Source organism: Labeo rohita, chromosome 17 (genome assembly GCF_022985175.1).
Source record: "Labeo rohita strain BAU-BD-2019 chromosome 17, IGBB_LRoh.1.0, whole genome shotgun sequence".
Lineage (NCBI taxonomy): Eukaryota > Metazoa > Chordata > Actinopteri > Cypriniformes > Cyprinidae > Labeo > Labeo rohita.
Window position 1 is genome coordinate 20,045,291 of NC_066885.1, and position 21,645 is coordinate 20,066,935.

General features: G+C 35.3%; 2 protein-coding genes across 7 annotated transcripts in view; one reads left to right on the forward strand and one right to left on the reverse strand.

Moving 5' to 3' along the window:
• Positions 1–3,499, reverse strand: part of itsn2b (intersectin 2b) — a 35,920-nt gene extending 32,421 nt beyond the window's left edge. For 3 of the 4 annotated variants that reach the window (XM_051134001.1, XM_051134004.1, XM_051134005.1), the window contains exon 1: positions 3,286–3,499. The gene's annotated coding sequence lies outside the window, so the exon portion shown is untranslated. The remainder of the gene's footprint in view (positions 1–3,285) is intronic. The other variant, XM_051134003.1, reaches the window with a different exon arrangement.
• A 4,408-nt stretch (positions 3,500–7,907) lies between these two features.
• nhsl1a (NHS-like 1a) overlaps positions 7,908–21,645 on the forward strand; it is a 67,469-nt gene continuing 53,731 nt past the window's right edge. For 2 of the 3 annotated variants that reach the window (XM_051134159.1, XM_051134165.1), the window contains exon 1: positions 7,908–8,341. In XM_051134159.1, the coding sequence (XP_050990116.1) occupies positions 8,059–8,341 (283 nt within the window). In that variant the 5' untranslated portion in view covers positions 7,908–8,058. The remainder of the gene's footprint in view (positions 8,342–21,645) is intronic. The other variant, XM_051134160.1, reaches the window with a different exon arrangement.

Here is a 21,645-nt window from a genome sequence, read left to right on the forward strand (position 1 = left end):
AATACCTATATTTAAATTGGAAACTACATGCATTGCTCACCTCTTTGTAGTACATAGAGTCAAAGGGAAATCAACAAAACCAATGACATTTCATTGTGGCTTTGCATGTTATTTGCAGCTGGGTCAAATTTTGCATCGTCTGATCTATAGCAAATACCCAAATGCTCTTTAATATGAAAGCAAAACATTTCTTTCCACTATATTATCATGTGCTTGTCATTGACTAATTTCAGTAACAGATACTGTGTGAGTTGTTCAGAAATGCTGAAGCACTGACAAAGCACAATGAAACTGTGTCATTCTACCTTCACTCACTCTATATTACTGACATGTATGATGTGAGAGCCGCAAAGATAGACTGTGAGGTCATAGCTGGGAACGTCCCACCACCTCCTGCCTCCACCCTGTGTGTGGTTTAACAGCCACAAAGGAACGAAGGAAGTGGGAGGAAAGCAAAAAACGAAACAGGATGTCAACAGGTCACAAACAATGTTGTACAAACGCTCTGGACCCACAGCCTTGTGGTCGGTGGGGACATTAAGCCACATTAAGACCAACAAACCCTGTCTGTGTGTCCGACCTTTCACTTTTGTGCTTGCCACTGAATTCTCAGTTCTTGTAAAATGAAAGCGTTGATTGTGAGAGCATAGAGCCTTGATCATGAAAAAAACAAGTCTGGCAATATTACCAGAGATGCTGAGGGCGGTTGGTACCAATACTGTTGAATTCTATTTGCATTAATTGATCAAATTTATTCAGCAATTATGTTATTTTATTTATGTAACAAATGTAATTCAATTAACTGAAACAAGTCTGTTTGGCAGATTTCAAGTACAGAGAGCTCTTCCACATTCCGAGATGTTGTCAGATGGCTTTTGGTGCCAAAGGTCATACAGGTCACATCAGTGAAGCCTGAACAAACAGACAGACATACACACTGTACATAAACATCAAGCTTTCTCAAAGATACATCAGGGCTCAACAAAAAGGAGTCCAGTAGTACACGTTTTTACTTGCCTGGCCAAGATATTCCTGGCTGTAACACAAGAATTTCTGGCCAGCGTTATTTTAGTACATATTTGTTTTAGTATTATATATTTATATAGCATTTTAGCATTTATTAACATTTTAATTTTTCATTTTAATTTTAAAGCTAATAATCTTACAGTATGTGCTTTTGCCATTTTTATTAGTTCTTGTTTTTTTATATATAAATATATTTTGCTTTAAATATTTCAGTTTTAGTTTTAGTAATTTTAGTACTTCAAATTATTTTATTTTAGTTAGCTGCCAACATTTCTAATTCAGTCTTGAATCAATTTAAAGAAAGTTTTTATCAATTTAAGTTTTAGTGTTAGTTAACAATAACGGAAATATTTTAGAAACATATGTGACCCTGCACCACAAAATCAGTCATAAGGGTCAAGTTTTTGAAACTGAGATGTATTCATCTGAAAGCTGAATAAGGTTTCCACTGATGTATGGTTTATTTGAGAGAAAAAAAAATAAAAATCAAAATATTGACAAAATCACCTTTAAAGTTGCCCAAATGAAGTTCTTAGAAATTCAATTTCAAGTTTTAATATATTTACGGTAGGAAATTTACAAAGTATCTTCATGGAACATGATCTTAATATCATAATGATTTTTGGCATAAAAGAAAATTGTAGAATTTTGACCCATACAATGTATTTTTGGCTACTGCTACAAATGCACCCATGCTACTTAAGACTGGTTTTGTGGTCCAGGGTCACATATTTTAAGTACCAGTATAAAATACATTTTTTATTAACTGTTCAAACGGTATACAGTTTAAAAAATGGTTGTTCATCATTTTGAATCTTTTCTAATCTGAAGTCATTCTCTTTTTCAACAAATCCTCATCTATGTTAGAGAGCTAGATAATTTTAGCTATTTAAATCAGTACAATGTTCAATACAGCACCAAACTCCAAGTTCACAGTTTGCACGTGAATAACGAATGCAAACCAGTGTCACAATGGCTCTGCGGCATCCTTTGTTTTTTCATCCAAGTATAATGATGCACAACATTCCCAACTGTCTTTTTGAAGCAACTATTTTTTTCCAAGTTGCGACCGAATCATTTGGCCAGTGGCTCTAACACAATAACACTGGCAGAACAGATCGGTTCATTAGTCTGCTTAGATAACATGAGCGGTTTTGAGCATTTGTGATGAAGGGCAGATAACTCCAAGCTAGGAAGATAAGCATGAAAAATACACAAATGTTGAACAACTGTTACACAATCTGTTTGTAACATAAAAAATGAATTGCCCATTTAGTAGATAAACATAAACCCTGTGGTTAACCTCACAGACCTAGTCTATGAGTGTGTGACCGTTCACCTGAAAATAGAGGACGAAAATCATTATGTCATTAGTGTCTGATGAATCATTCTCCTTTACTGAACCTACAAGGACATTTCCTTTACGACTAAAAAAAGAAATCAACTACATTACCTCTAATTCATTTAAAGGCTCAACTTTTACAATGTTATGTAATGTTATATAATGTTTACAGAACAGCAGCTTACTAAGTCAATGCTTTTTGAGAGAGTAAGGTGCAAAAAATGATCAATATGATCTCCGATCTATAAAACAAAAAAGATTCATCTTTTTTGTTCTATAGATTCTCTCTCTCAAAAAAACAAAACAATAAACAATAGGAAACCAATGAAAGCTTCAGACACACTGACCAGAGACACAGGCTGTCTAGGCAGGCAACGCAGTACGTTTTGAAACACAATCATCATCATCATCATCACATATTAGATCATGTTCCGGCAATTGTCACGTATGAATCACTGTAGCATTATTATAACAAGTACAAAAGCAAATAAATCTCACTTTAACGTGTTTTGTTTAACTCCACTAGACATTGTACACTGCACATATCCCTTCATATCTGTGGGTGAGAGGCAGACAGACGAGTTTGCCACTGGTCTGGCAGGTTTGTGTGCAGAAAGTATGTTCGAAAGCACTTTGAATCAGGTCTTTTACATGAAATGACACATATGAGCTTTAATATGTGTAATATGAAGCTCTGAAGGACTTTGAAGAGTGTGAAACTGGACACTTTTTCCAACTCATCACAACTACTGTAAAAACAAATGATAACGAGCAGAAAATGTCCAACAGTATATGTAACGTAAGCAGTGTGGATATAATAAGCACTGTAACTATATTCTAACTAGTTATGAAGTGTGATTAAAGCATATAATGTTAAAAAGAGCAGACATTTGAGCAGTATTACAAGAGGTACTCACATTACACAACAGTATTATAGACTTTGCGAAATCTCCTGGGAGGAAAACATATCCTGTTCCATTGTCCTCTGAATTAACGTGGTGACAATCGGCTTTCAGGGTTTCTTGAAAGAATTTCTGCACTGTTTTATTGAGAATCTTTGACAACCTGTTGCTGTACGGCGCTGTCAGACAAACAACATGGCTGACGACGGGACGTGCGCGAGCGCAGAGCGCAGAAGAGCCTTTAAGAGCTGATGGGAGGGGCTGAGTGTGTTTCGGTGCAATACTGGAACTGACGCACTGCTGCCCCCTCACCATCTACAAGACATCACACTCCATCATTACGAGGCACATTTCTTTTTCTTTCTTTCTTTCTTTCTTTCTTTGTATCTATCCACACTGCCGTTCAAACGTTTAGGATCAGTAAAGTGTTTTTTTTTAAAGAACTCTCTTAAGACTGCATTTATTTGATCAAAAATACAGAAAAACTGTAATATTGTGAAATATTATTGCAGTTTAAAATAATGTTTTTTCTATTTTAATTTATCTAAAAGGGCCCTATTGATCCCCTAAGGATTATTATTATTATTATTTTATTTATTTATTTATTTTCCGACTAAACGGGGCATTTTGGGGGCCTTAACATGCTCAAAAACTCTTGAAAATCGCCACACACATCGGAATCTGCGGTCATTAGGACGCCGCCGAGACTGGGACCCGGGCGTGACACCGGGGCTCTACAGCGCCCCCTGGAACATCTTCCCAAAACTTGATGTATATCCCACACATACTTGCACGTATAAATTTGAAACTCGGTACACATGTAGATCTCACTGAGCCGAACAACTCACGCACTCTATGTCATTAGCTAATCCCAACAGGAAGTGAGCTATTCAGGGCTGTTTAAAAAGCGGATGCTCTGGAATTTTATATACTCCTCGGAGGCCTTTATTCCGACGGCCACCAAACTCGGTCAGTATGATCTCAAGACATTGGGGATGTTAAATTGCGGAGGGATTTTTGATATCTCGAACGGTTTGGCCGTGGCGAGGCGACGAATTTATGGCGAGAAATGAGAAACAGGAAATGGCTAATAACTACTGCACACATTGTCTGATTTTGATGAAACTTCAGGAGTTTGTTCGTTGTATGATGCCGATCACGATGTGACTATTGAGAGTCAAAGTTATAGCGCCACCAACTGGCAGCAGGAAGTGTGTCGTTTTCAAAATGCTTTTAAATCAGCCTCTTAATTTTACTCGATTTGCTTCAAACTTCATCAGAATAATGTCAAAACACGGCCGATCAGAATCTGTAAAAGGATCGTTGATACTTCAAATGCTGTTGCCATGGCAACGTGTCAAACTTTAACATTTTTTCTCTGTTTTTGGGGCACTTATTAAGCTTAGATTTTCATGAAACTCAACACACACATCAGTATTAATGATAGTTAGACACTGGCAAAAGCTCATAAATGGGCGTGGAAGAGGCGCTCTATAGCGCCACCTTTTGTCAAAAGTTGGGGGGGTTAGTTTTAGCTACAGACACCAAACTTGGCATGTATACTGGTCTCATCAAGCCGGACAACTTTCTAATTTACATCCATTAGCTGCGACCAACAGGAAGTCTGCTATTTTGATTTGAATGTGGATTTTTGGAAAAATCAGGCTATAAATAAATTCACACTCCTCCAAGCAGGAATAAGTAGTTCACACCAAACTTTGTCAACATGATGCCAACATAGTGAAGAAGTTAAATTGTGAGCGGATTTGGGATATCTTGAACGGTTGATTTATGGTGATTTATTAAAGTAGCAGTAAAAAACATAATCGTAATTTTAAAATGCAGCATCCAAACACTTCAAAACTTTTTACATATATAGAACTAGTCATTCTGAGAAATAAATGCTTACTTCCATCGATATAAAATAATCAACAAAAAATAGAAAATTAAAAAACTATTAAACATCTGATCTCACTCTAACTCTGTGTCGGGGGATGTGCTTAAGTCTGTGTATGTGTGTGTGTAAGTGTGACTGGGGGTAGTTGAGTGGCTGTGTGTGTGTGTGTGTGACAGAGAGAGAGAGAGAGAGAGAGCATTTAAAGTGCATTATCCTAACTCTTCACAACTTTTTACATATGAAAAACAAGTCATTCTTAGGAAATATGTTTATCATGTTTTCAGAGACTGCAAAAACATTTGAAATATCACACTTGTAAACTAGCAGATGAAGACTGTAATACCAAGGATGAACACAAGATGACCTCATAGGATAAGGAATCTTTTTAACTCTAATCCTATCTCATTCTCACTGTATCAGAATGACTTAAAAGCATTTTGATTTTAACCCTTTCATTGCAGTAACCCTTCAATCCAAACTGGTACAGGGATACTGTTAATGCATGTGCCCGCTGGGCACCGTTTTTCTGATGGCACTAGGGTTGCGAATGCGCTGGCGGCGAGGGCCCGTCATCACTGCTTGCAGCTATATTTTAAGTTATAATTACTTCCTGTGATGCAAAGCTGACTTTTTATCAGCCATTACTCCAGTCTTTAGGTGTCACATGATCTTTCAGAAATCATTCTAATATGCTGATTTATTACTTTTATGATCGGTGCTGGAAACAGTTGTGCTGCTTAACATTTTTTGGAACCTGTGATTCTTTTTTTCAGGATTCTTTAATGAATAAAAACTTAAAAAGAACAGCACTTAATTTCTTTCAAAAAGAAAGAATAAAGAATACAGATTTACTGACCACACTTTTAGTTGATAATGTTACAAAAAAAAAAAGAAAAAATAAATAAATGCTGTCCTTTTTAGCTTTTCATTTAATAAAGAATCCTGAAAAAAAGTTTAAAAGTTCTTTTTAACTTTTTTTTTTTTTTTTAATTTAGTTTTAGCATAACTGTTTTGATAATAAATCTGCATATTAGAATGATTTCTGAATATAATGCGATATGAAGACTGGAGTAATGATGCTGACAATTCAGCTTTGCATCACAGGAATACATTAAATTTTATAATATATATTTACATAGAAAATGGTTATTTTACATTAAAATAATATTTCATATAAAAATAATATTTCATAGTTTTTTCTGGATTTTTGATCAAATAAACACAGTCTTGATAAGCATAAGAAACTTCTTTACAAAGAAAAAATTTAAACTGTACTGATCCCAAACATTTGAACGGCAGTGTACGTATCTATCTATCTCTCTATACAAAACAATGAACTATGTATTGCCACGCAACTGGGTTCCTGAAAATTGTTGTAGGTCTATCCATCTAGCTCGTTTTTGAACTGCTTACTTTTTTATTGCAAGATAATATTGGTCTTAATTTTAGTCATGTATATGTGTGTATTGTTTATACATCATCTGAAAGCTGAATAAATAAGCTTAAATAATTAATAATTAATAATAATTTTATTTATGTATAGACCATTTCGTCAGATGTAAACATACTGGTCCCGATACACTTCCTGTTTCTTTTTTTTTTTAACTTTACACAAACATCACAAAAAAATAACAACCAACATAACATTTGACTGGATGAAAATGTTACATTAGCACCTTTAAGATGTATTTGTATATGTGAAATAAAAAAAAAATAAAAAAAAAAACAGGAAGTGCTTCTGGACCAGTGTTGTTTACATCTAGCGAAATGGTCTATAGTTGCTTAGGATAAGACAATATTTGGCCGAGATGAAACTATTTGAAAATCTGGAACAAAACAATCTAAATATTGCGAAAACTGCCTTTAAAGTTTTCCAAATCAAGTTCTTAGCAATGCATATTACTAATCAAAAAAATAATTTTTGATATATTTATGGTAGGAAATTTACAAAATATGTTCATGGAACATGATCTTTACTAAATATGGATGAATTACATCTTATGCACATATTATTTAAATAAAACCTAAACCTACATAAAATAGTAACATAGATAGCAACATACAGACTAAATATTAAATATTAAACATTAAATAATTAATGAAATTGTAAGTATTGTAAAAAGTATTTCATGAACTTGAGACTAGCCAGAATGAAGGTAACTTTATAATTCTCTCTGGCTCAGAAAAAAGAAAAGAAAAGAAAAGAAAAGAAAAGAAAAGAAAAGAAAAGAAAAGAAAAGAAAAGAAAAGATTTTGGCAACGTTTTCAATTAAATGCCACACGAGGGCGCACTTTACCAGCATAACATTATTGTGTTCCTTCTAATGAACAACAAACTAATGAAAAACGTTTGTTATTATATTATTTAAGTCTTAAAGTGCCCTTCCTGTGAGGTGATATTTCTACAACTTAACTCTGTAAAGGTACATTACAAAGCATGCACAAATGGCTATAACTCTTTTGTAGCATTATCAATTTTTGGACAAATGTTAGAAATTCGTTTTCTCTGTCCTGATTTCATTAGAAATCTAAACTATGTTCATGTGATAAAAAATAATTACTGTAACTGCAAAAAAATTCACATTAATTAACTAAAGTTATACTAGTTTGTTAAGCTGGAGTGAGACCCACAGTCCTGCTCAAACTCCAATTTCCCCAGTTACTCCAGATTCCGGGGTTTGAGTTTGTCCTGACAACCGATCCCCCAGAAGAAAGTTTAAGAAAGCGCTCTTCCAGAAGAATAAGGGCAGGATCCTTTGAATCATGAGGCGGGATGTCAGGATGTTTGCAGAACAGGTTAAGACACCTGAATGGACAACAACACTTGACACTTCTAAAGAACACGTGGACTAATTGCAGTTTAACAAACAAATAGATCTTTTCTATAAAAAATGCCGTTTCATAAGAGAATAGTGGAGCCCCGGAGCCTGGGGAGAATAAACAGAGAACGACTGGAAGTTAATGGTGATGTATCTTCCCTGGATGCTGTGAACTGTCAAACTTTGATTAACATCCTCCGTCAGCTGTCCGATCTGTCGCGGCATGCGAGCAGCATGTTTGCGGAGATCCAGACTGAATCAGCGCTGGTCATCAATAAAGCTTCTGCGCTGCAGCACAGGCTGGATTCACTGCAGGACACTGTACAACATCTCAACCACAAGAGGACCACAATCCGTGAGTTCTTTACTTTTATTTATTCAACCACAATATGGCAAAGACGTTTCTTAAAACTAACTACTTATAGTACTTATTTTAAAATTACTAGTAAGCAAACTAACACAACAAACTTTACTATTGATTAAGATAGGTTTAGATTAGATTAACTATTCATTAGTTACCTGGAGGCCTACTTAATCTGTTCTTCTATAATATTAATGCAAGAGTTAGAAGTTGTACCCACATGGAAAGAACCTATATGAGGATATATGCGCATATATGAAACCTATATGCAGTATATATGCACATATATGATAATATATATGCTGCATATATGCGTATATATGCCACATATAGGCAAAATTGAGGTGCATATATGTGCATATACAGGCCATATAGGTCTCCTGTATTGCTTCTTTATATCCACAAAAAAGCCCTATATGTACATACAAGATATGTCTCCTATATAGCTCATGGCAGGATCTGGTCATTTTAGCTCATATCTCACTTTGGCAACTGTCATACATGATGCCTAGCTCATATTTTCTATTATCAAGGCAATAACTAAGAACTAACTAAAAAAAAAAAAAAAAATGCAAAAAACTTATGTGCGAACACGTGAAATTGGTATCACATGTAATTGGCATGTTATGGAATTTACCCACACGGAAATAACCTATATAAACATATATGTTTTATTATAGGTTTTGATATAGGTTTTTAATATATGTGACATATATAAAATTGGCCGTTTCCCTATATTATATGTACATGTATGTGCATGTACATATATGTACATATAGGAAAACGGTAATTTTATATATACATATAGGAAAAAACCTATATCAAAACCTATATTAAAACATATATGTTTATATAGGTTATTTCCATGTGGGTAAATAAACCAAGGAGTACATTTCACAAGAAAATACTATAGAGGGTTTGCACTTACGTCACGTTTTTGTCAGTTACCTGGATGCGTGGCCATATTGGAAATACTCGGATGTAAACAACACCATGGATTGCATTAATGTACTATTGAATATGTTGTTCTGCTCATTTATGCTGTCTAAACCGTGGAAAAACATGGGGAAGCTGCTAAATCATATAGAGAATTACCTAGTAAGCAGGAAGGGCGCAATAGTTTGACAAACTAAAGTTTATAGGTGGTAAAGATACGTACAGTAACAGTGTTAATTAAGATATTAGCCTAATATTTCACCTACCGGACTGGAAATGATAAGAACAAACACGAATGTTGTCAAAATTCTTGCCCTGGAAATCCTGGTTCTGTTTGGCCAACCACAAATGCCTTTTGTTCCTCAGACAGTTTTTTTTTGCACTCTTCTCTTTGATTTGTTAGAACTTTTGTCAGTCTGTAGTAAATGTTTTTTCTGGTCTGACCAATTAGTACATCCCGAAACATGACAAAAAATGACCATTTTCAGCAGCAATAATCAGCAAAATTTGCGAGTTCCATTCGCTTCAGTGGCATTGTTTACATTAAGTGCTGCCAATATGGCCGCGTTGTGCAAACACTCTATTTGAGTTCTTCTACTTAAAGGAATAGTTCACCCAAAAATGAAAATTTTGTCATTAAGTACTCATCCTTGAGTCGTTCTAATCACTTAAGACTTTTATTCATCTTTGGAACACAAATTTAGATATTTTTAATGAAATCTGAGAGCTTTCTGACCATGCATAGACAGCAGCGCAACTGAAACGTTTAATCAGGGTTGTCTGGTTTTCACAACAAAACTGCCCAATTGCTACTCAGAACTAGCCCAAAACTATCCCAATCACGTTTTGAGGGGGTCCCCTGTTAAAAATCGCATTCTGGGGGATAAAATACACATTTTTGTTGGGATTTCCCTGGCAAATTTGTATTTCAGGGGCTAAATATGATGTTACTCAGCCCACAAAGGTCGTAAAAACATTGCTAAAATAGTGTATGTGACATCAGTAGTTCAACCATAATGTTATTAAGCTACGAAAATACTTTCTGTATGAAAAGAAAATTTGTTTGACAATTTCTTCTCTTCCATCTCAGTCTCTGCCGCGAGTTCATGACAGCTCCAACGACGGATTTTAACAATGTTCGTTCTAAAAACACCAATGTGTTTTTTTTCTTTGTAATTATTTGTGAAATTTACTAGCAATGTGAAAATTGTTTCCACACAATTTCGCCATAGAATTCAGTGACTGAGCAGCAAACAAATAAGTGCTTAACTGAATATAGTTGCGAGTGGAGTATGAAAATGCAAAAGTACTATTAAGATAAAATATATGCTAGTTAATTTTAGGAATAAATGTTAAAATGGCCTGCCATATCGGCAGTGCATGATTCCAGATCATTAATTCCAAATTCCTTTCTAGATGCTTGGCTTTGTCTGGATGTTGAATTCCTTTCAGCCTTGTGCTGTGTTGCACTTTTATCTCATGGCACCTGTGGTCGTTTGCCACTTTTCATTCTCTGTTTGTGAACTGCAGCTCCAGGTAGAACATAAATAGAGGTTTTTGGGACAGACTACTGTGCCAGTAATAATGGTTGGCAAACCACTCATTGAGGTCTTCTGGGGCCTGTATTCACCATTGTGTTGAGCATGTGAATGTGGTGATTCTGGTGAAGATGGTTTATTTTGGAATGCAATCAGGATTTGTTCAAGGTGGCAGAAATGAGTCTTCTTTATTTTCTTTTTCCCCGCATCCACATATTTCTGTGTATCTCCACGGTCAATATGTTGCACTTTCTGTTCAGCGATTCCCTGCAATGCTTTCACCTCCAAAGAAAACAATGGGTGTTTTCACTGGCCCTGCCTCCAGAACTAAGCCCAGAGTAAGGTGAGTGGAGTGCAGGAAGCAGAGCATAAGTGGATACATGTGTGCTCCAGACGTCCAGCCCTGGACGATATATTAAAAGGTACTAAGAACAAGAAAGAGAGCGATTCTTTGTCTGCTGCATGCTGTGACATGGAATCTGCAGACACTGGATACAATGGAAATAAAATTCAAATGATCAGAGAGACGACAAATAAAAAATCAGGCTAATTGTCAACAGAAATAGAAAAGATGATCAAATCTAATAGATTAATCAGATGAATAAAAATAGATTAAAATATACACTACCGTTCAAAAGTTTGGGGTCAGTAAGACTTGTAATAGTCTTTAAAGAAGTCTCTTATGCTCATCAAGGCTGCATTTATTTGATTAAAAATATAGAAAAAAACAGTAATATTGCAAAATGTTTTTACAATATAAAATAATGTTTTTTAATTTAACATACTTTAAAATAGAATTTATTCCTGTGATGAAAAGCTGAATTTTTATCAGCTGTTACTCCAGTCTTAAGTGTCACATGATCCTTCAGAAATCATTCTAATATGCGGATTTATTATTAGAATGATCAATGTTGGATAATATCAACAGTTGTGCTGCCAAATATTTTTTGGAACCTGTGATCTTTTTTTTTTTTTTTTTTTTTTCAGGATTCTTTCATGAATAACAAGTTTAAAAAGTAGTGTTTATTCAAAATATAAATATTTTATAACAATGTAAATTATTTATTATTAACTTTTAATAAACTTTTAATTATAACTTAATACATCCTTGGTGAATAAAAGTATTAATTTCTTAAAAAAAAAAAAAAAAAACAATAAAAATGTACTGACCCCAAACTTTTGAACGGTAGTGTATATTTTTTAATGTTTATACAATATTTATTGATTGCTTTGTATCAGATGTACATATAAATAAAAAGTGTTTTTTTTACTATAAATAAATTAGGTTTGCATTTATTCATTGGTGTAGTTTTTTTTTTTTCAATTTATAGTCTTTGCAAATCCTATTCTTATGCACACTTTAAAAAATATGGAAATTTTATTCAGCATTAAACTATGTGTGCAGACCATTTTCCTTCCATATTGTGACATATTTCTAAGTCAAATCAGATATTTATTGAGAAAAAAAGGCTGAGACTTGATTTTATGCATTGAAAATTGTTTGGATCTTGAAAATGTATATTTATGGTTAAAGGCAAGGGTGCAGCAAAATAAAAGTGAGGGCAATCAAATGTAAAAGTATAAGAATCAATCAAGACATGGGACATGTCTAAAAAAAAGAAAGTTGTTTCAGAGGCAGAAGTTGTTTCATTTGGATTCAAAAATAAATACATGAATCAGTACCTTTTATACTGATTTGTACGCAGACCATGCAGGGTGAATAGGCTTTGTTGTAATGCAGAAAGGAAGTAAACATTTTCCATAAACACAGTTGTTTCAGCACATCGGCCTCTCGTATTTAGTTTGTTCTGACAATATAGCAACAGTAAAGCGTAGTATATTTACAGCTGGGTTTGAAATATATAAACCATACAGACATTGTGTGACAGTATGCAATCCAGCTGTTATATTCCTACCCCTCCCTCCTTCCCTCAGAGAGCAACTTCAACCCATTCCTCAGAGTTCGTCTGCAGGGGGAAAGCATGTCGAAACCAGATGTTGGTCCAGCCCTTATGAAGGCTTTCACTGACACTGTGTTTTTATCACAGCCAGATGGATGCACACCCTCTTTCTTTGTCTATTTGTGATATATCTCCTTCATTATAATCAGGCAAATGTCATTTTTTTCCCATTGTTTGTGTACTCATATTCTTTCCAAGTTGTTTTTCCTTCTTACTCCCACTCTTTCTGCAAACAGAATGGACACTGACCTGTTCTGCAAAACTGGGCTATGACTGAATGTGAGCAGAGAGCTTTGAGTTCCTAAGAATCAATAGCAGGAACCCTGGCGTATGAATCTATTCAAATCCATGAAAATCTGGTATCAGTTTAAAATCCTCTGAAGTCCATATTGAAGGAAATATGGACTGTTGAGAGCTAAAATATGAAATCTGGCCTGCAGAAGGTTCAGTGCTTATTTCAAAATGGTTTGACTATAACTGAAATAAATGGGCCAAGATTTTTAGTGAATGGAATCAAGTTAAAATTCCAATATTTGGTAAACTGATATCATCTTTTATCATTGCCATTTTACTACAGAGATAAATAAATAAGAATTTTTATCAAATATGTGCCCCTAAAGCAGTCATAAGTAGCACGGGTATATTTGAAGCAACGGCCAAAAATACATTCTATGGGTCAAAATAATGGATTCTTCTTCTTTAATGCCAAAAATCTTTCTTACCGTAAATATATCAAAACTTATTTTTGATTAGTAATATGCATTGCCAAGAACTTCATTTGAACAACTTTAAAGGCGTTTTTCTCAATATTTTGATTTTTTTGCACCCTCAGATTCCAGATATTCAAATAGTTGGATTTCATCCAAATATTGTCATATCCTAACAAACCATACATCAGTGGAAAGCTTATCTAATCAGCTTTCATATAATGTACAAATCTCAGTTTCACAAAATTGATCCTTATTACTGGTTTTGTAGTCCAGAGTCACATATATGCTGTACTTTTATGTACTTTATTTATCTCTGTTGAATATGTTTTTTCTGCTCGCTGACTGAAATACAACTCGTGATCGCTCTGATGTTTCTCTCATATGGGAAAGCTTTGCACTCTTGACTGTTGTGACATCATGTTGTTTAGACAGTTGTATCACATATCTCTCTCAACCAGACAATAGTTGACTCACTGCAACTTCTGTAAAGTCCATCTAGGTGGAACTTGGTGGGCTTGTTTTTATTTCAAGACAGATTTTTATGGACCCTCTGGACTGACTGTATTTCCTTTCTGCAAGTTGTTGCTGGAAAATGGTTCTGACTTTAGTGAGTTATGTAAATGGAAGCAGAGGGCTTTGTATTTACTCACCATTTACTACTTTTCACTTTAGTTTAATTTTAGGTTCATAACTGTTAGTAAACTTGACTCTGAGTCCAGTGTCAAGCTTTTGTGAGAATTTCATGAAGCCTATGTAGAACATCCACGTCAAATTTTACACCAAAATTCAAAAAATGTTTACAACCAATGTCAGTACCATTATATAATTATGTTTATCACAACCAAAATATTTATTTATTTACAAATTGGAAATTTTATTTTATTTTAAATGTCAAATAAAAATTTGACATTTTAAGGACAATAAATGGTTATGAAACCTGCATGTTTATGTTAACAGATACATAAAAGTAAAATTATTATAAGAATTGTGACTGGTGGAAAGAACCCACTGCTTATGCACTATCCTAAAACAGTGGGAATCTCATAAACACTTGTGGAACGGACACGAGGTAGTGATTTCTGTGCAAAACAAAGCTGTAGGTTTTACATCTCTCGCCATGTTGATCATAGTTCATGTCCAGATTCGATCAAGCATTTTAAGCTTTCTATATTTCATATACTCTGCGTTTCAAAACAGAAGCAGCATTGTCTTTTTCAAATGACGTGTATTTGCACTATAAAGTGTTATCTCTGCTCATGAATGGGATGACTGGATGGTTTATTCAAATAAATATATTGATGCAACCCAGAAGTTGTACTAAGAATTGACAGAAAACTAATTTAGTCTCACTGCTTCAAACCATTAATTTGTTTGTCAGATCTTTAGTGCTTGTATGAAATATTGTGAAAGATGGGCTTTAGGGTTTTAGAATGAATGTCTTTTCCTAATCACAGACTAAAAGCCTTAAAGTATTAAAATGTGTTATTGTTTTTTAATAATAATACTAAAATATAGTATATAATATAAAGTATAACTTTATCCAGATGCTTAAATACATTATTTTGGCACTGAGGTTGTTTAGGAATAAATCTTTCTGAATACAAAGCAATTTTTGGAGCCAGTGCTGTTCTGGTCTATCACCAAACTATAAAAAGCCCATTTCCGCCACTGAATAAAAAATAGTAGAACTATGTTATGGTGATTTTTTTTATCCTACAATTCAGAATTTTTTTCTCTGAATTGCATGATACAAACATTTAATTATGACTTTTTTCTCAGAATCGCAAGTCTATGTCTCACAATTCTGACTTTATAACTCTGTGTGACTGTATATCTTTTTTTCTCAGAAGATATAAACTCGCCATTGCACGCTATAAAGTGCAATTTTGAGGTGGAAAAAACCTTTTAACTAACCTTATAACTCCCAATTGGGAGTTTATATCATGCAATTCTGAGTAAAAAGTCAGATTTGCGAGTTTGTATCTTAATTTTGAGAAGAAAAGTCAGAACTGCGAGATGTAAACTCACCATTGCGCTTTATGAAGTCCAATTTTGAGGGGAGAAAAGACTGATATGTTCTCAGAATTTATAACTTAAATTTTTGGCTTAATAACTCACAATTACATGTTATAAAGTCAAAACAGTGAGATATAATCTTTCGCAATTCTGAAAAAAGTAAATTGTGAGTTTATTCACACGATTCTGAGTAAAAAGTTAGAATTGTGAGTTTGTATCATGCAGTTCTGAGAAAAAAGTCAGAACTTCAAGATGTAAACTTGCAATTATGAGGAAAAAGTCTTGAGGAAAAAAGAATTGTGAGGCGAGTTTATATCTCAAGAGTTTACGTCTCACAGTTCTAACCTTATAACTTTAATTTTGAGTAAAAGTCAGAACTGCAAGATGTAATTTGCCATTGCACTTTATAAAGTTCAATTTTGAGGGGAAACAAGAATGTTATGTTCTCAGAATTTATATCTCACAATTCTGACTTAACTCACAATTGCTTGTTATAAAGTTAAAATTGTGAGATATAAACTTGCAGTTCTGAGAAAAAAGTCACAACTGCGAGATTTAAACTCGCAATTCTGAGAAAAGAGTCACAATTGTGGGTTATAAAGCCAGAATTGTTAATTTTTTCTCAGAATTGCGAGTTTGTATCACGCAGTTCTGAGAAAAAAGTCAGAACTACAAGATGTAAACTCACAATTGCAAGGAAAAAAGTCAGAAATGTGACATAAAAAGTCACAATTACACAATTTATTTGAAAAAAACTCATTTGTAATATCTATAATTTGTAAAATGTATATTTTTGCACTTTGCACAGAATAAAATTTACTCACAAAATGGTTGGGTACGGTTTGTGTGCCCGAGTTTTACATTTTCATTCTTTCTGTGTTAAGAAGCCTCTCTCATCATGATTTTGAGAAATCTGATTTTCAATACCAGGATTCATGAGCTGGGCTAAAAGCATGCTAGCTGTGAAAGGCTCTAGTGAGCAGAGCATGTCAGGTGAGATTTTAACTCATCAATTTTCTCAGAGAATCCAATTTGATGGAACGAAAGGAGGAGGTCTAATATAATTACAATAATGGAAGGAGAATGGCAGGTACTTCTTACACAGAACAAAGAACTACAGCAATGGGGAGTAATAATGGTAGATATGGAAGAGTTACAGAGTATTCCAATAATGTGATTGAAGTTTGATTAGACTTTCATATCTCTGATGTAAAACTTTATTTGAGCATACCATGTCAGCCTTTTTCTTTTTTAAGCTGAAACTTTACTATGCGTTCAGCGCCATTAACCGCCCTGTGGCAGCTCTGCCTCAAACAATAGGTGTCTTGTGCTTGGACGAAGGGGCCCTGAACTTACATCCAGCTTGGCACTGAGAGCAGAGCCTCTGAGATTGAAGCGCTTTTGTTATTGAGTTTATTTAGTCATGGCAGAGTTGGAGTAAAGGACTCTTACGGGTTCATGCCAAAGTGACGCACAGAGGTCAGGGCCTGATGTTTTCATTGAGTTTAATTCTAGTCATCTTGGCCTTCAGTCCCATTTTCAGTGCAAAAGCCTCTACTGTTCCAGATCATTTGCCTTCTGTTTATGGCCTCAGTCCAACTTTCTGTCGAGGCCGCTTTGCCTGACTAGCTCAGAATAACATTTGCGGGAAATGTAAGTTGTAAAATGTTATAAAAATGCAATGGAATGTTTTTTTCTTTTTTGTTCTCAGCTGAAAATGCCATCTTAAGCCAGCCTAAGATGGCGTGCTGGTCTTAGCTGGTTTAAGCAGGTCTCACAGTCTAAATTGGCTAAGCTGTTTCCCAATCCCTCTAAAACCATCCTAACCAGAGTGGGAGACCAGCTAAGACCAGCAAACCACCTTAGGCTAGTTTAATATGTTTTTTTGTTTTTTTTCCAGCAGAGTTTTGTTTTGTTTAATTACAAAATTGCTCATTATGTTTTGGGAATTGCACAAATTTGGCATAACTGTAGGCTTGAATCTAATAAAGACTGAATTCTAGTCTATTGTTATAAAGATAACGGTATCTGTGAATCGTTCTTCTTCAGCTTGTGGGTGTCTTTTGTGTAGATTCCCCTTCAGTTTGCCCTTCACTTCAGACTAATTAAAAGATCTCATGGGGATGTGGAGAAGTAGGTCAGTGTGGGATGCTTATTCGGGTTGAAAGAGAAATATGATTTTCCTTGGCGGAAAAAATCCAGCACATTCCTAAATCCCTCAGTCAGCCAGCAGATTCACACCTGGAAGTCTGGAACCAAAGAATCACCCCCCCTGCCACGGTGCAGTCTAACGAGTTTGAGTTATTGTTTTCAACCCGTACTCCCATACCATAAACACACACAGGCATAGACACAATGTACAGTACTATGTATGTTAGAAGGCAGTCTTATCTATTGTGTCCCACAGTAGCACATAACACAGATATTTTTTTAATAATCATTCTTTTTCCTTGTTTATATACAGATAAGTTTCATTCCTTACAAGGAGCTGTAAAAATCTGAAGGCCAGTATATTGTTAGTCAGTGTTTGCACCACAATGGGTGGTCAAAAGTATTTTTGAAAGGATCCTCTTAAAAATTTGTAGGGTTGTTTACACCATGAATTCCTATTTTGGAATTTGACTTGGTTGAGAATCTCCATTTCATATGTATTGCACATTTCTGCCTTAAAGGAGAAGTCCACTTCCAGAACAACAATTCACAAATAATTTACTCACCCCCTTGTCATCCAAGATGTTCATGTGTTTCTGTCTTCAGTCGTAAAGAAATTATGGTTTTTGAGGAAAACATTTCAGGATTTTTCTTCATATAATGGACTTCACTGGTGCCCCGAATTTGAACTTCCAAAATGCAGTTTAAATGCAGCCTCAAAGGGCTCTAAAGGATCCCAGCCGAGGAAGAAGGGTCTTATCTAGCGAAACGATCTGCCATTTTTTTCTGAAAATAAAAATTTGTATACTTTTTAAGCATAAAAGCTCGTGTAGCATAGGTTCTGGGATGCACGTTCACATACTATTGAATCAGGTCGAAAGGTCAGGCCGAACGTAGGCTGAACCGCAGACCCAGTGTTTACAATGCGAACGCGCAAAGACTAAGAAAGTGCAAGTAAGTCAAACGCTGTTTACAAACAAAAAGCTACTACGATGTCGGAAGTTGTAGGAGAAAATAAGATGGAGTTTTTCGCCATACTCAGTACACAGACGATGAACTTAGATGTGTTTCGTAGTAGCGATGGGAAGTTCGGATCATTTTACCGACTCTGACCTTTGAGTCTTGTTCAGCAAAATGAACGAAACTTTTTTCGAGTCATTTCGTTCATTTTAGCAAAATGTAATTAAAATGTTATGTGTTACTTCCCTAACACATCTACTGCTTACACAAACGTTGATCACACTACAAACAAGACAAAACTATAATGCTATAAGAAACAGAAAAGATTAATTCATTGTTTATCTGGGTCTTTAGTCTATGATTACCTCACCTTACCTCTTATCTGACAGGTTTTCGGGTTTGAGTCGTCGTTCATCATGTGACAGCCCCATAAGATGAACGAATGACTCGAAAAACTCAAAACAGGTGAACTATTTCCAGTACAGAGCCTAATAGGATGTTGCGCATGCGCGACTGAACGAATCACTGCCCGAGACGACTCGTTCTTCCCGAGTCACATTAAAGATGAACAAATCATTCAAGAACGACCAATCACTAATTCGTAGCATCGTGAACGAGCATCCCAGAGCCTGTGCTACCCAAGCTTTTGTGCTTACAAAGTATACAAATTTTTATTTTTCAAAAAAAAAATGACAGATTGTGTCGCTAGATAAGACGCTTCTTTCTCGGCTGGGATCATTTAGAGCCCTTTGAAGCTGCATTTAAACTGCATTTTGGAAGTTCAAAATTGGGGCACCAGTCAAGTCCATTATATGAAGAAAAATCCTGAAATGTTTTCCTCAAAAACCATAATTTCTTTACGACTGAAGACAGAAAGACATGAACATCTTGGATGACAAGGGGGTGAGTAAATTATTTGTAAATTGTTGTTCTGGAAGTGGACTTCTCCTTTAATGTAGGGCCCTATGATTTCCGCAATGCCAAAAACGTGAACAGAATCATGGAATCCAGTCATAAAAACAGGATTTACTGTATAAAGTATGTATCAAAAGTTCACGGTTTTGTATACTACACACATACTGAGGCACGCGTGGTGCTCACTGTGTGTTTTCAGCCTCTGCCGCTTCAATATATGAGTACATGAACGCATAAACATAATCTCTAGAGCTGTTCTGAGAGTCACTGCATGAGCATTTTACCGTTTATTTTGAGAAAAACTATCGTTATATCATATACAAACATAAACTTAAAGGACTTTACAGCAAGCTGTAACCCTTATATTGCAATCAGTCATACATGTAGAAGAAAAAAGTTCAGTTTAGCTTGAAGAAACTGTGACAGAAATATATTACTTCATGTAATGAAAGTACTACTACTACCAATAAAATTATTATTGAAACATTATTTTATAAAGGAATATTTACCAATTTTTTTTTTACCAGAATTTGTTTAGCAGAACAATGTAAATACGCAACACAGTTTTTCTGAAAAAAAAAGGAAATACATAAAATAATATATATTTTTAAAATTAATTAAAAATATAATATTAATTAAAGATGCTTTTGATTACTAAAGTTTAATGAAACCATTAAAATGGAATCCAAAAAAAATTATGGAAAACAAAAATTTGGTAAAAATAAATCTGAATTTGAGAGAAAAAATAAAACATAATTCATAAAATCAAACTGTAAGTTTCATGATTTTAATTAATTAGACATGCTTTTTGATGAATAAAAATTTCATTTAATCATTAAAACAGAAAAAGGAATCCAGAAAAATTCAAACGGAATTGACACTTCACAAAAACCCGCCCTCCTTAGTTACTGTTGCTATGTCTGACAAACAATGCAGCTCTCACACTACACATAATGTTCTAACACAGTAAAAAATCACGTAGCAAAGAGGAAACTGACAACACGGCGACAGACAAAAAAGAGCAGGTTACTTCTGGTATGAAACAAGGTCTCAGCTTTAAAATGTTGTAATTTTTAAAGAAAAATTAAACAATAAATGTTGTTTTGTGGCTCTTTAATGTGTCGTGACAGATCAGTGTATTGCCTTATTAGATCAATGACGTGAACTAATCATGATGAATGAACATCAGAACGTATTTTATTTCAGACGTCAGTACACAATGTTTCAAGTTTAAGTCCACCGAAGTTAATCTACTCTACTGTCTGATTTGCTTGTCGGACAGAATGGCAGATGCGGCGTTATGATTGGTCAGATCACCTGTCAATCAAGCTGTCAATCAAATGAATTTCATTCACCCCCTATTAGTGTTCAAAAACTTTACTGCGATTTCATATCTCACAGACTTTATTTCCGTATTTCTGTAAAATATTACTTTAAAATTGCACTATAGTATACTATGCTGTGGTCAAGATGGTTGCTGATAGAGTGTCTTGCCCCTCCCCTGTTTTAAAGCACTTTAGAACAACACACACCAACACTACATTTGAGCGGGTGAGGTGAGGCATGGGGTCTTCTTTTTTTTTTTTTTTTTTTTTTTTTTTTTTTTTTCACACCCCTGTTCTCTGTTCTTTGTCCGGGGCTGGGGGCTGTGAGGACGAGCTGGCCATCCGGTCGGGGTCTGGGCTGGTGGTCTTCTCTGCTGCTGCGGGGTACCGGGGTGGTCTTCCTGTCTCCACGCCAGAGTGAAGAGGGTTCAGCTCCGGGGTCTGGCGCTGATTGCCCCTCTGGGGGTAGTGGTGCCTGGATCCAGGAGTATAGAGTACAAATGGGGAGTGTGATTGTGGGTACTGTGTCCATTTTTGTATGTCTACATGTGGGGCGAGTGCGTGAATATTTGTTTGCGTGCATGAGGGTGGGAACGTGTGCTTGTATATATGTGTGCCTGTTTGTCTATGTCCATGTGTCAGGTCAGGCCTTAGACTCCGCCTCACTCATCATCTCAGGCCCCCCACCACGCCCTGCCGGTGGAGGATGCCCCCGGCCGCCGGTGCGTTGGTGGTTTCTCGCTCCGGGGCGGGATGCTCGGGTGAGCGCTGGCCCGATCTCGGCGG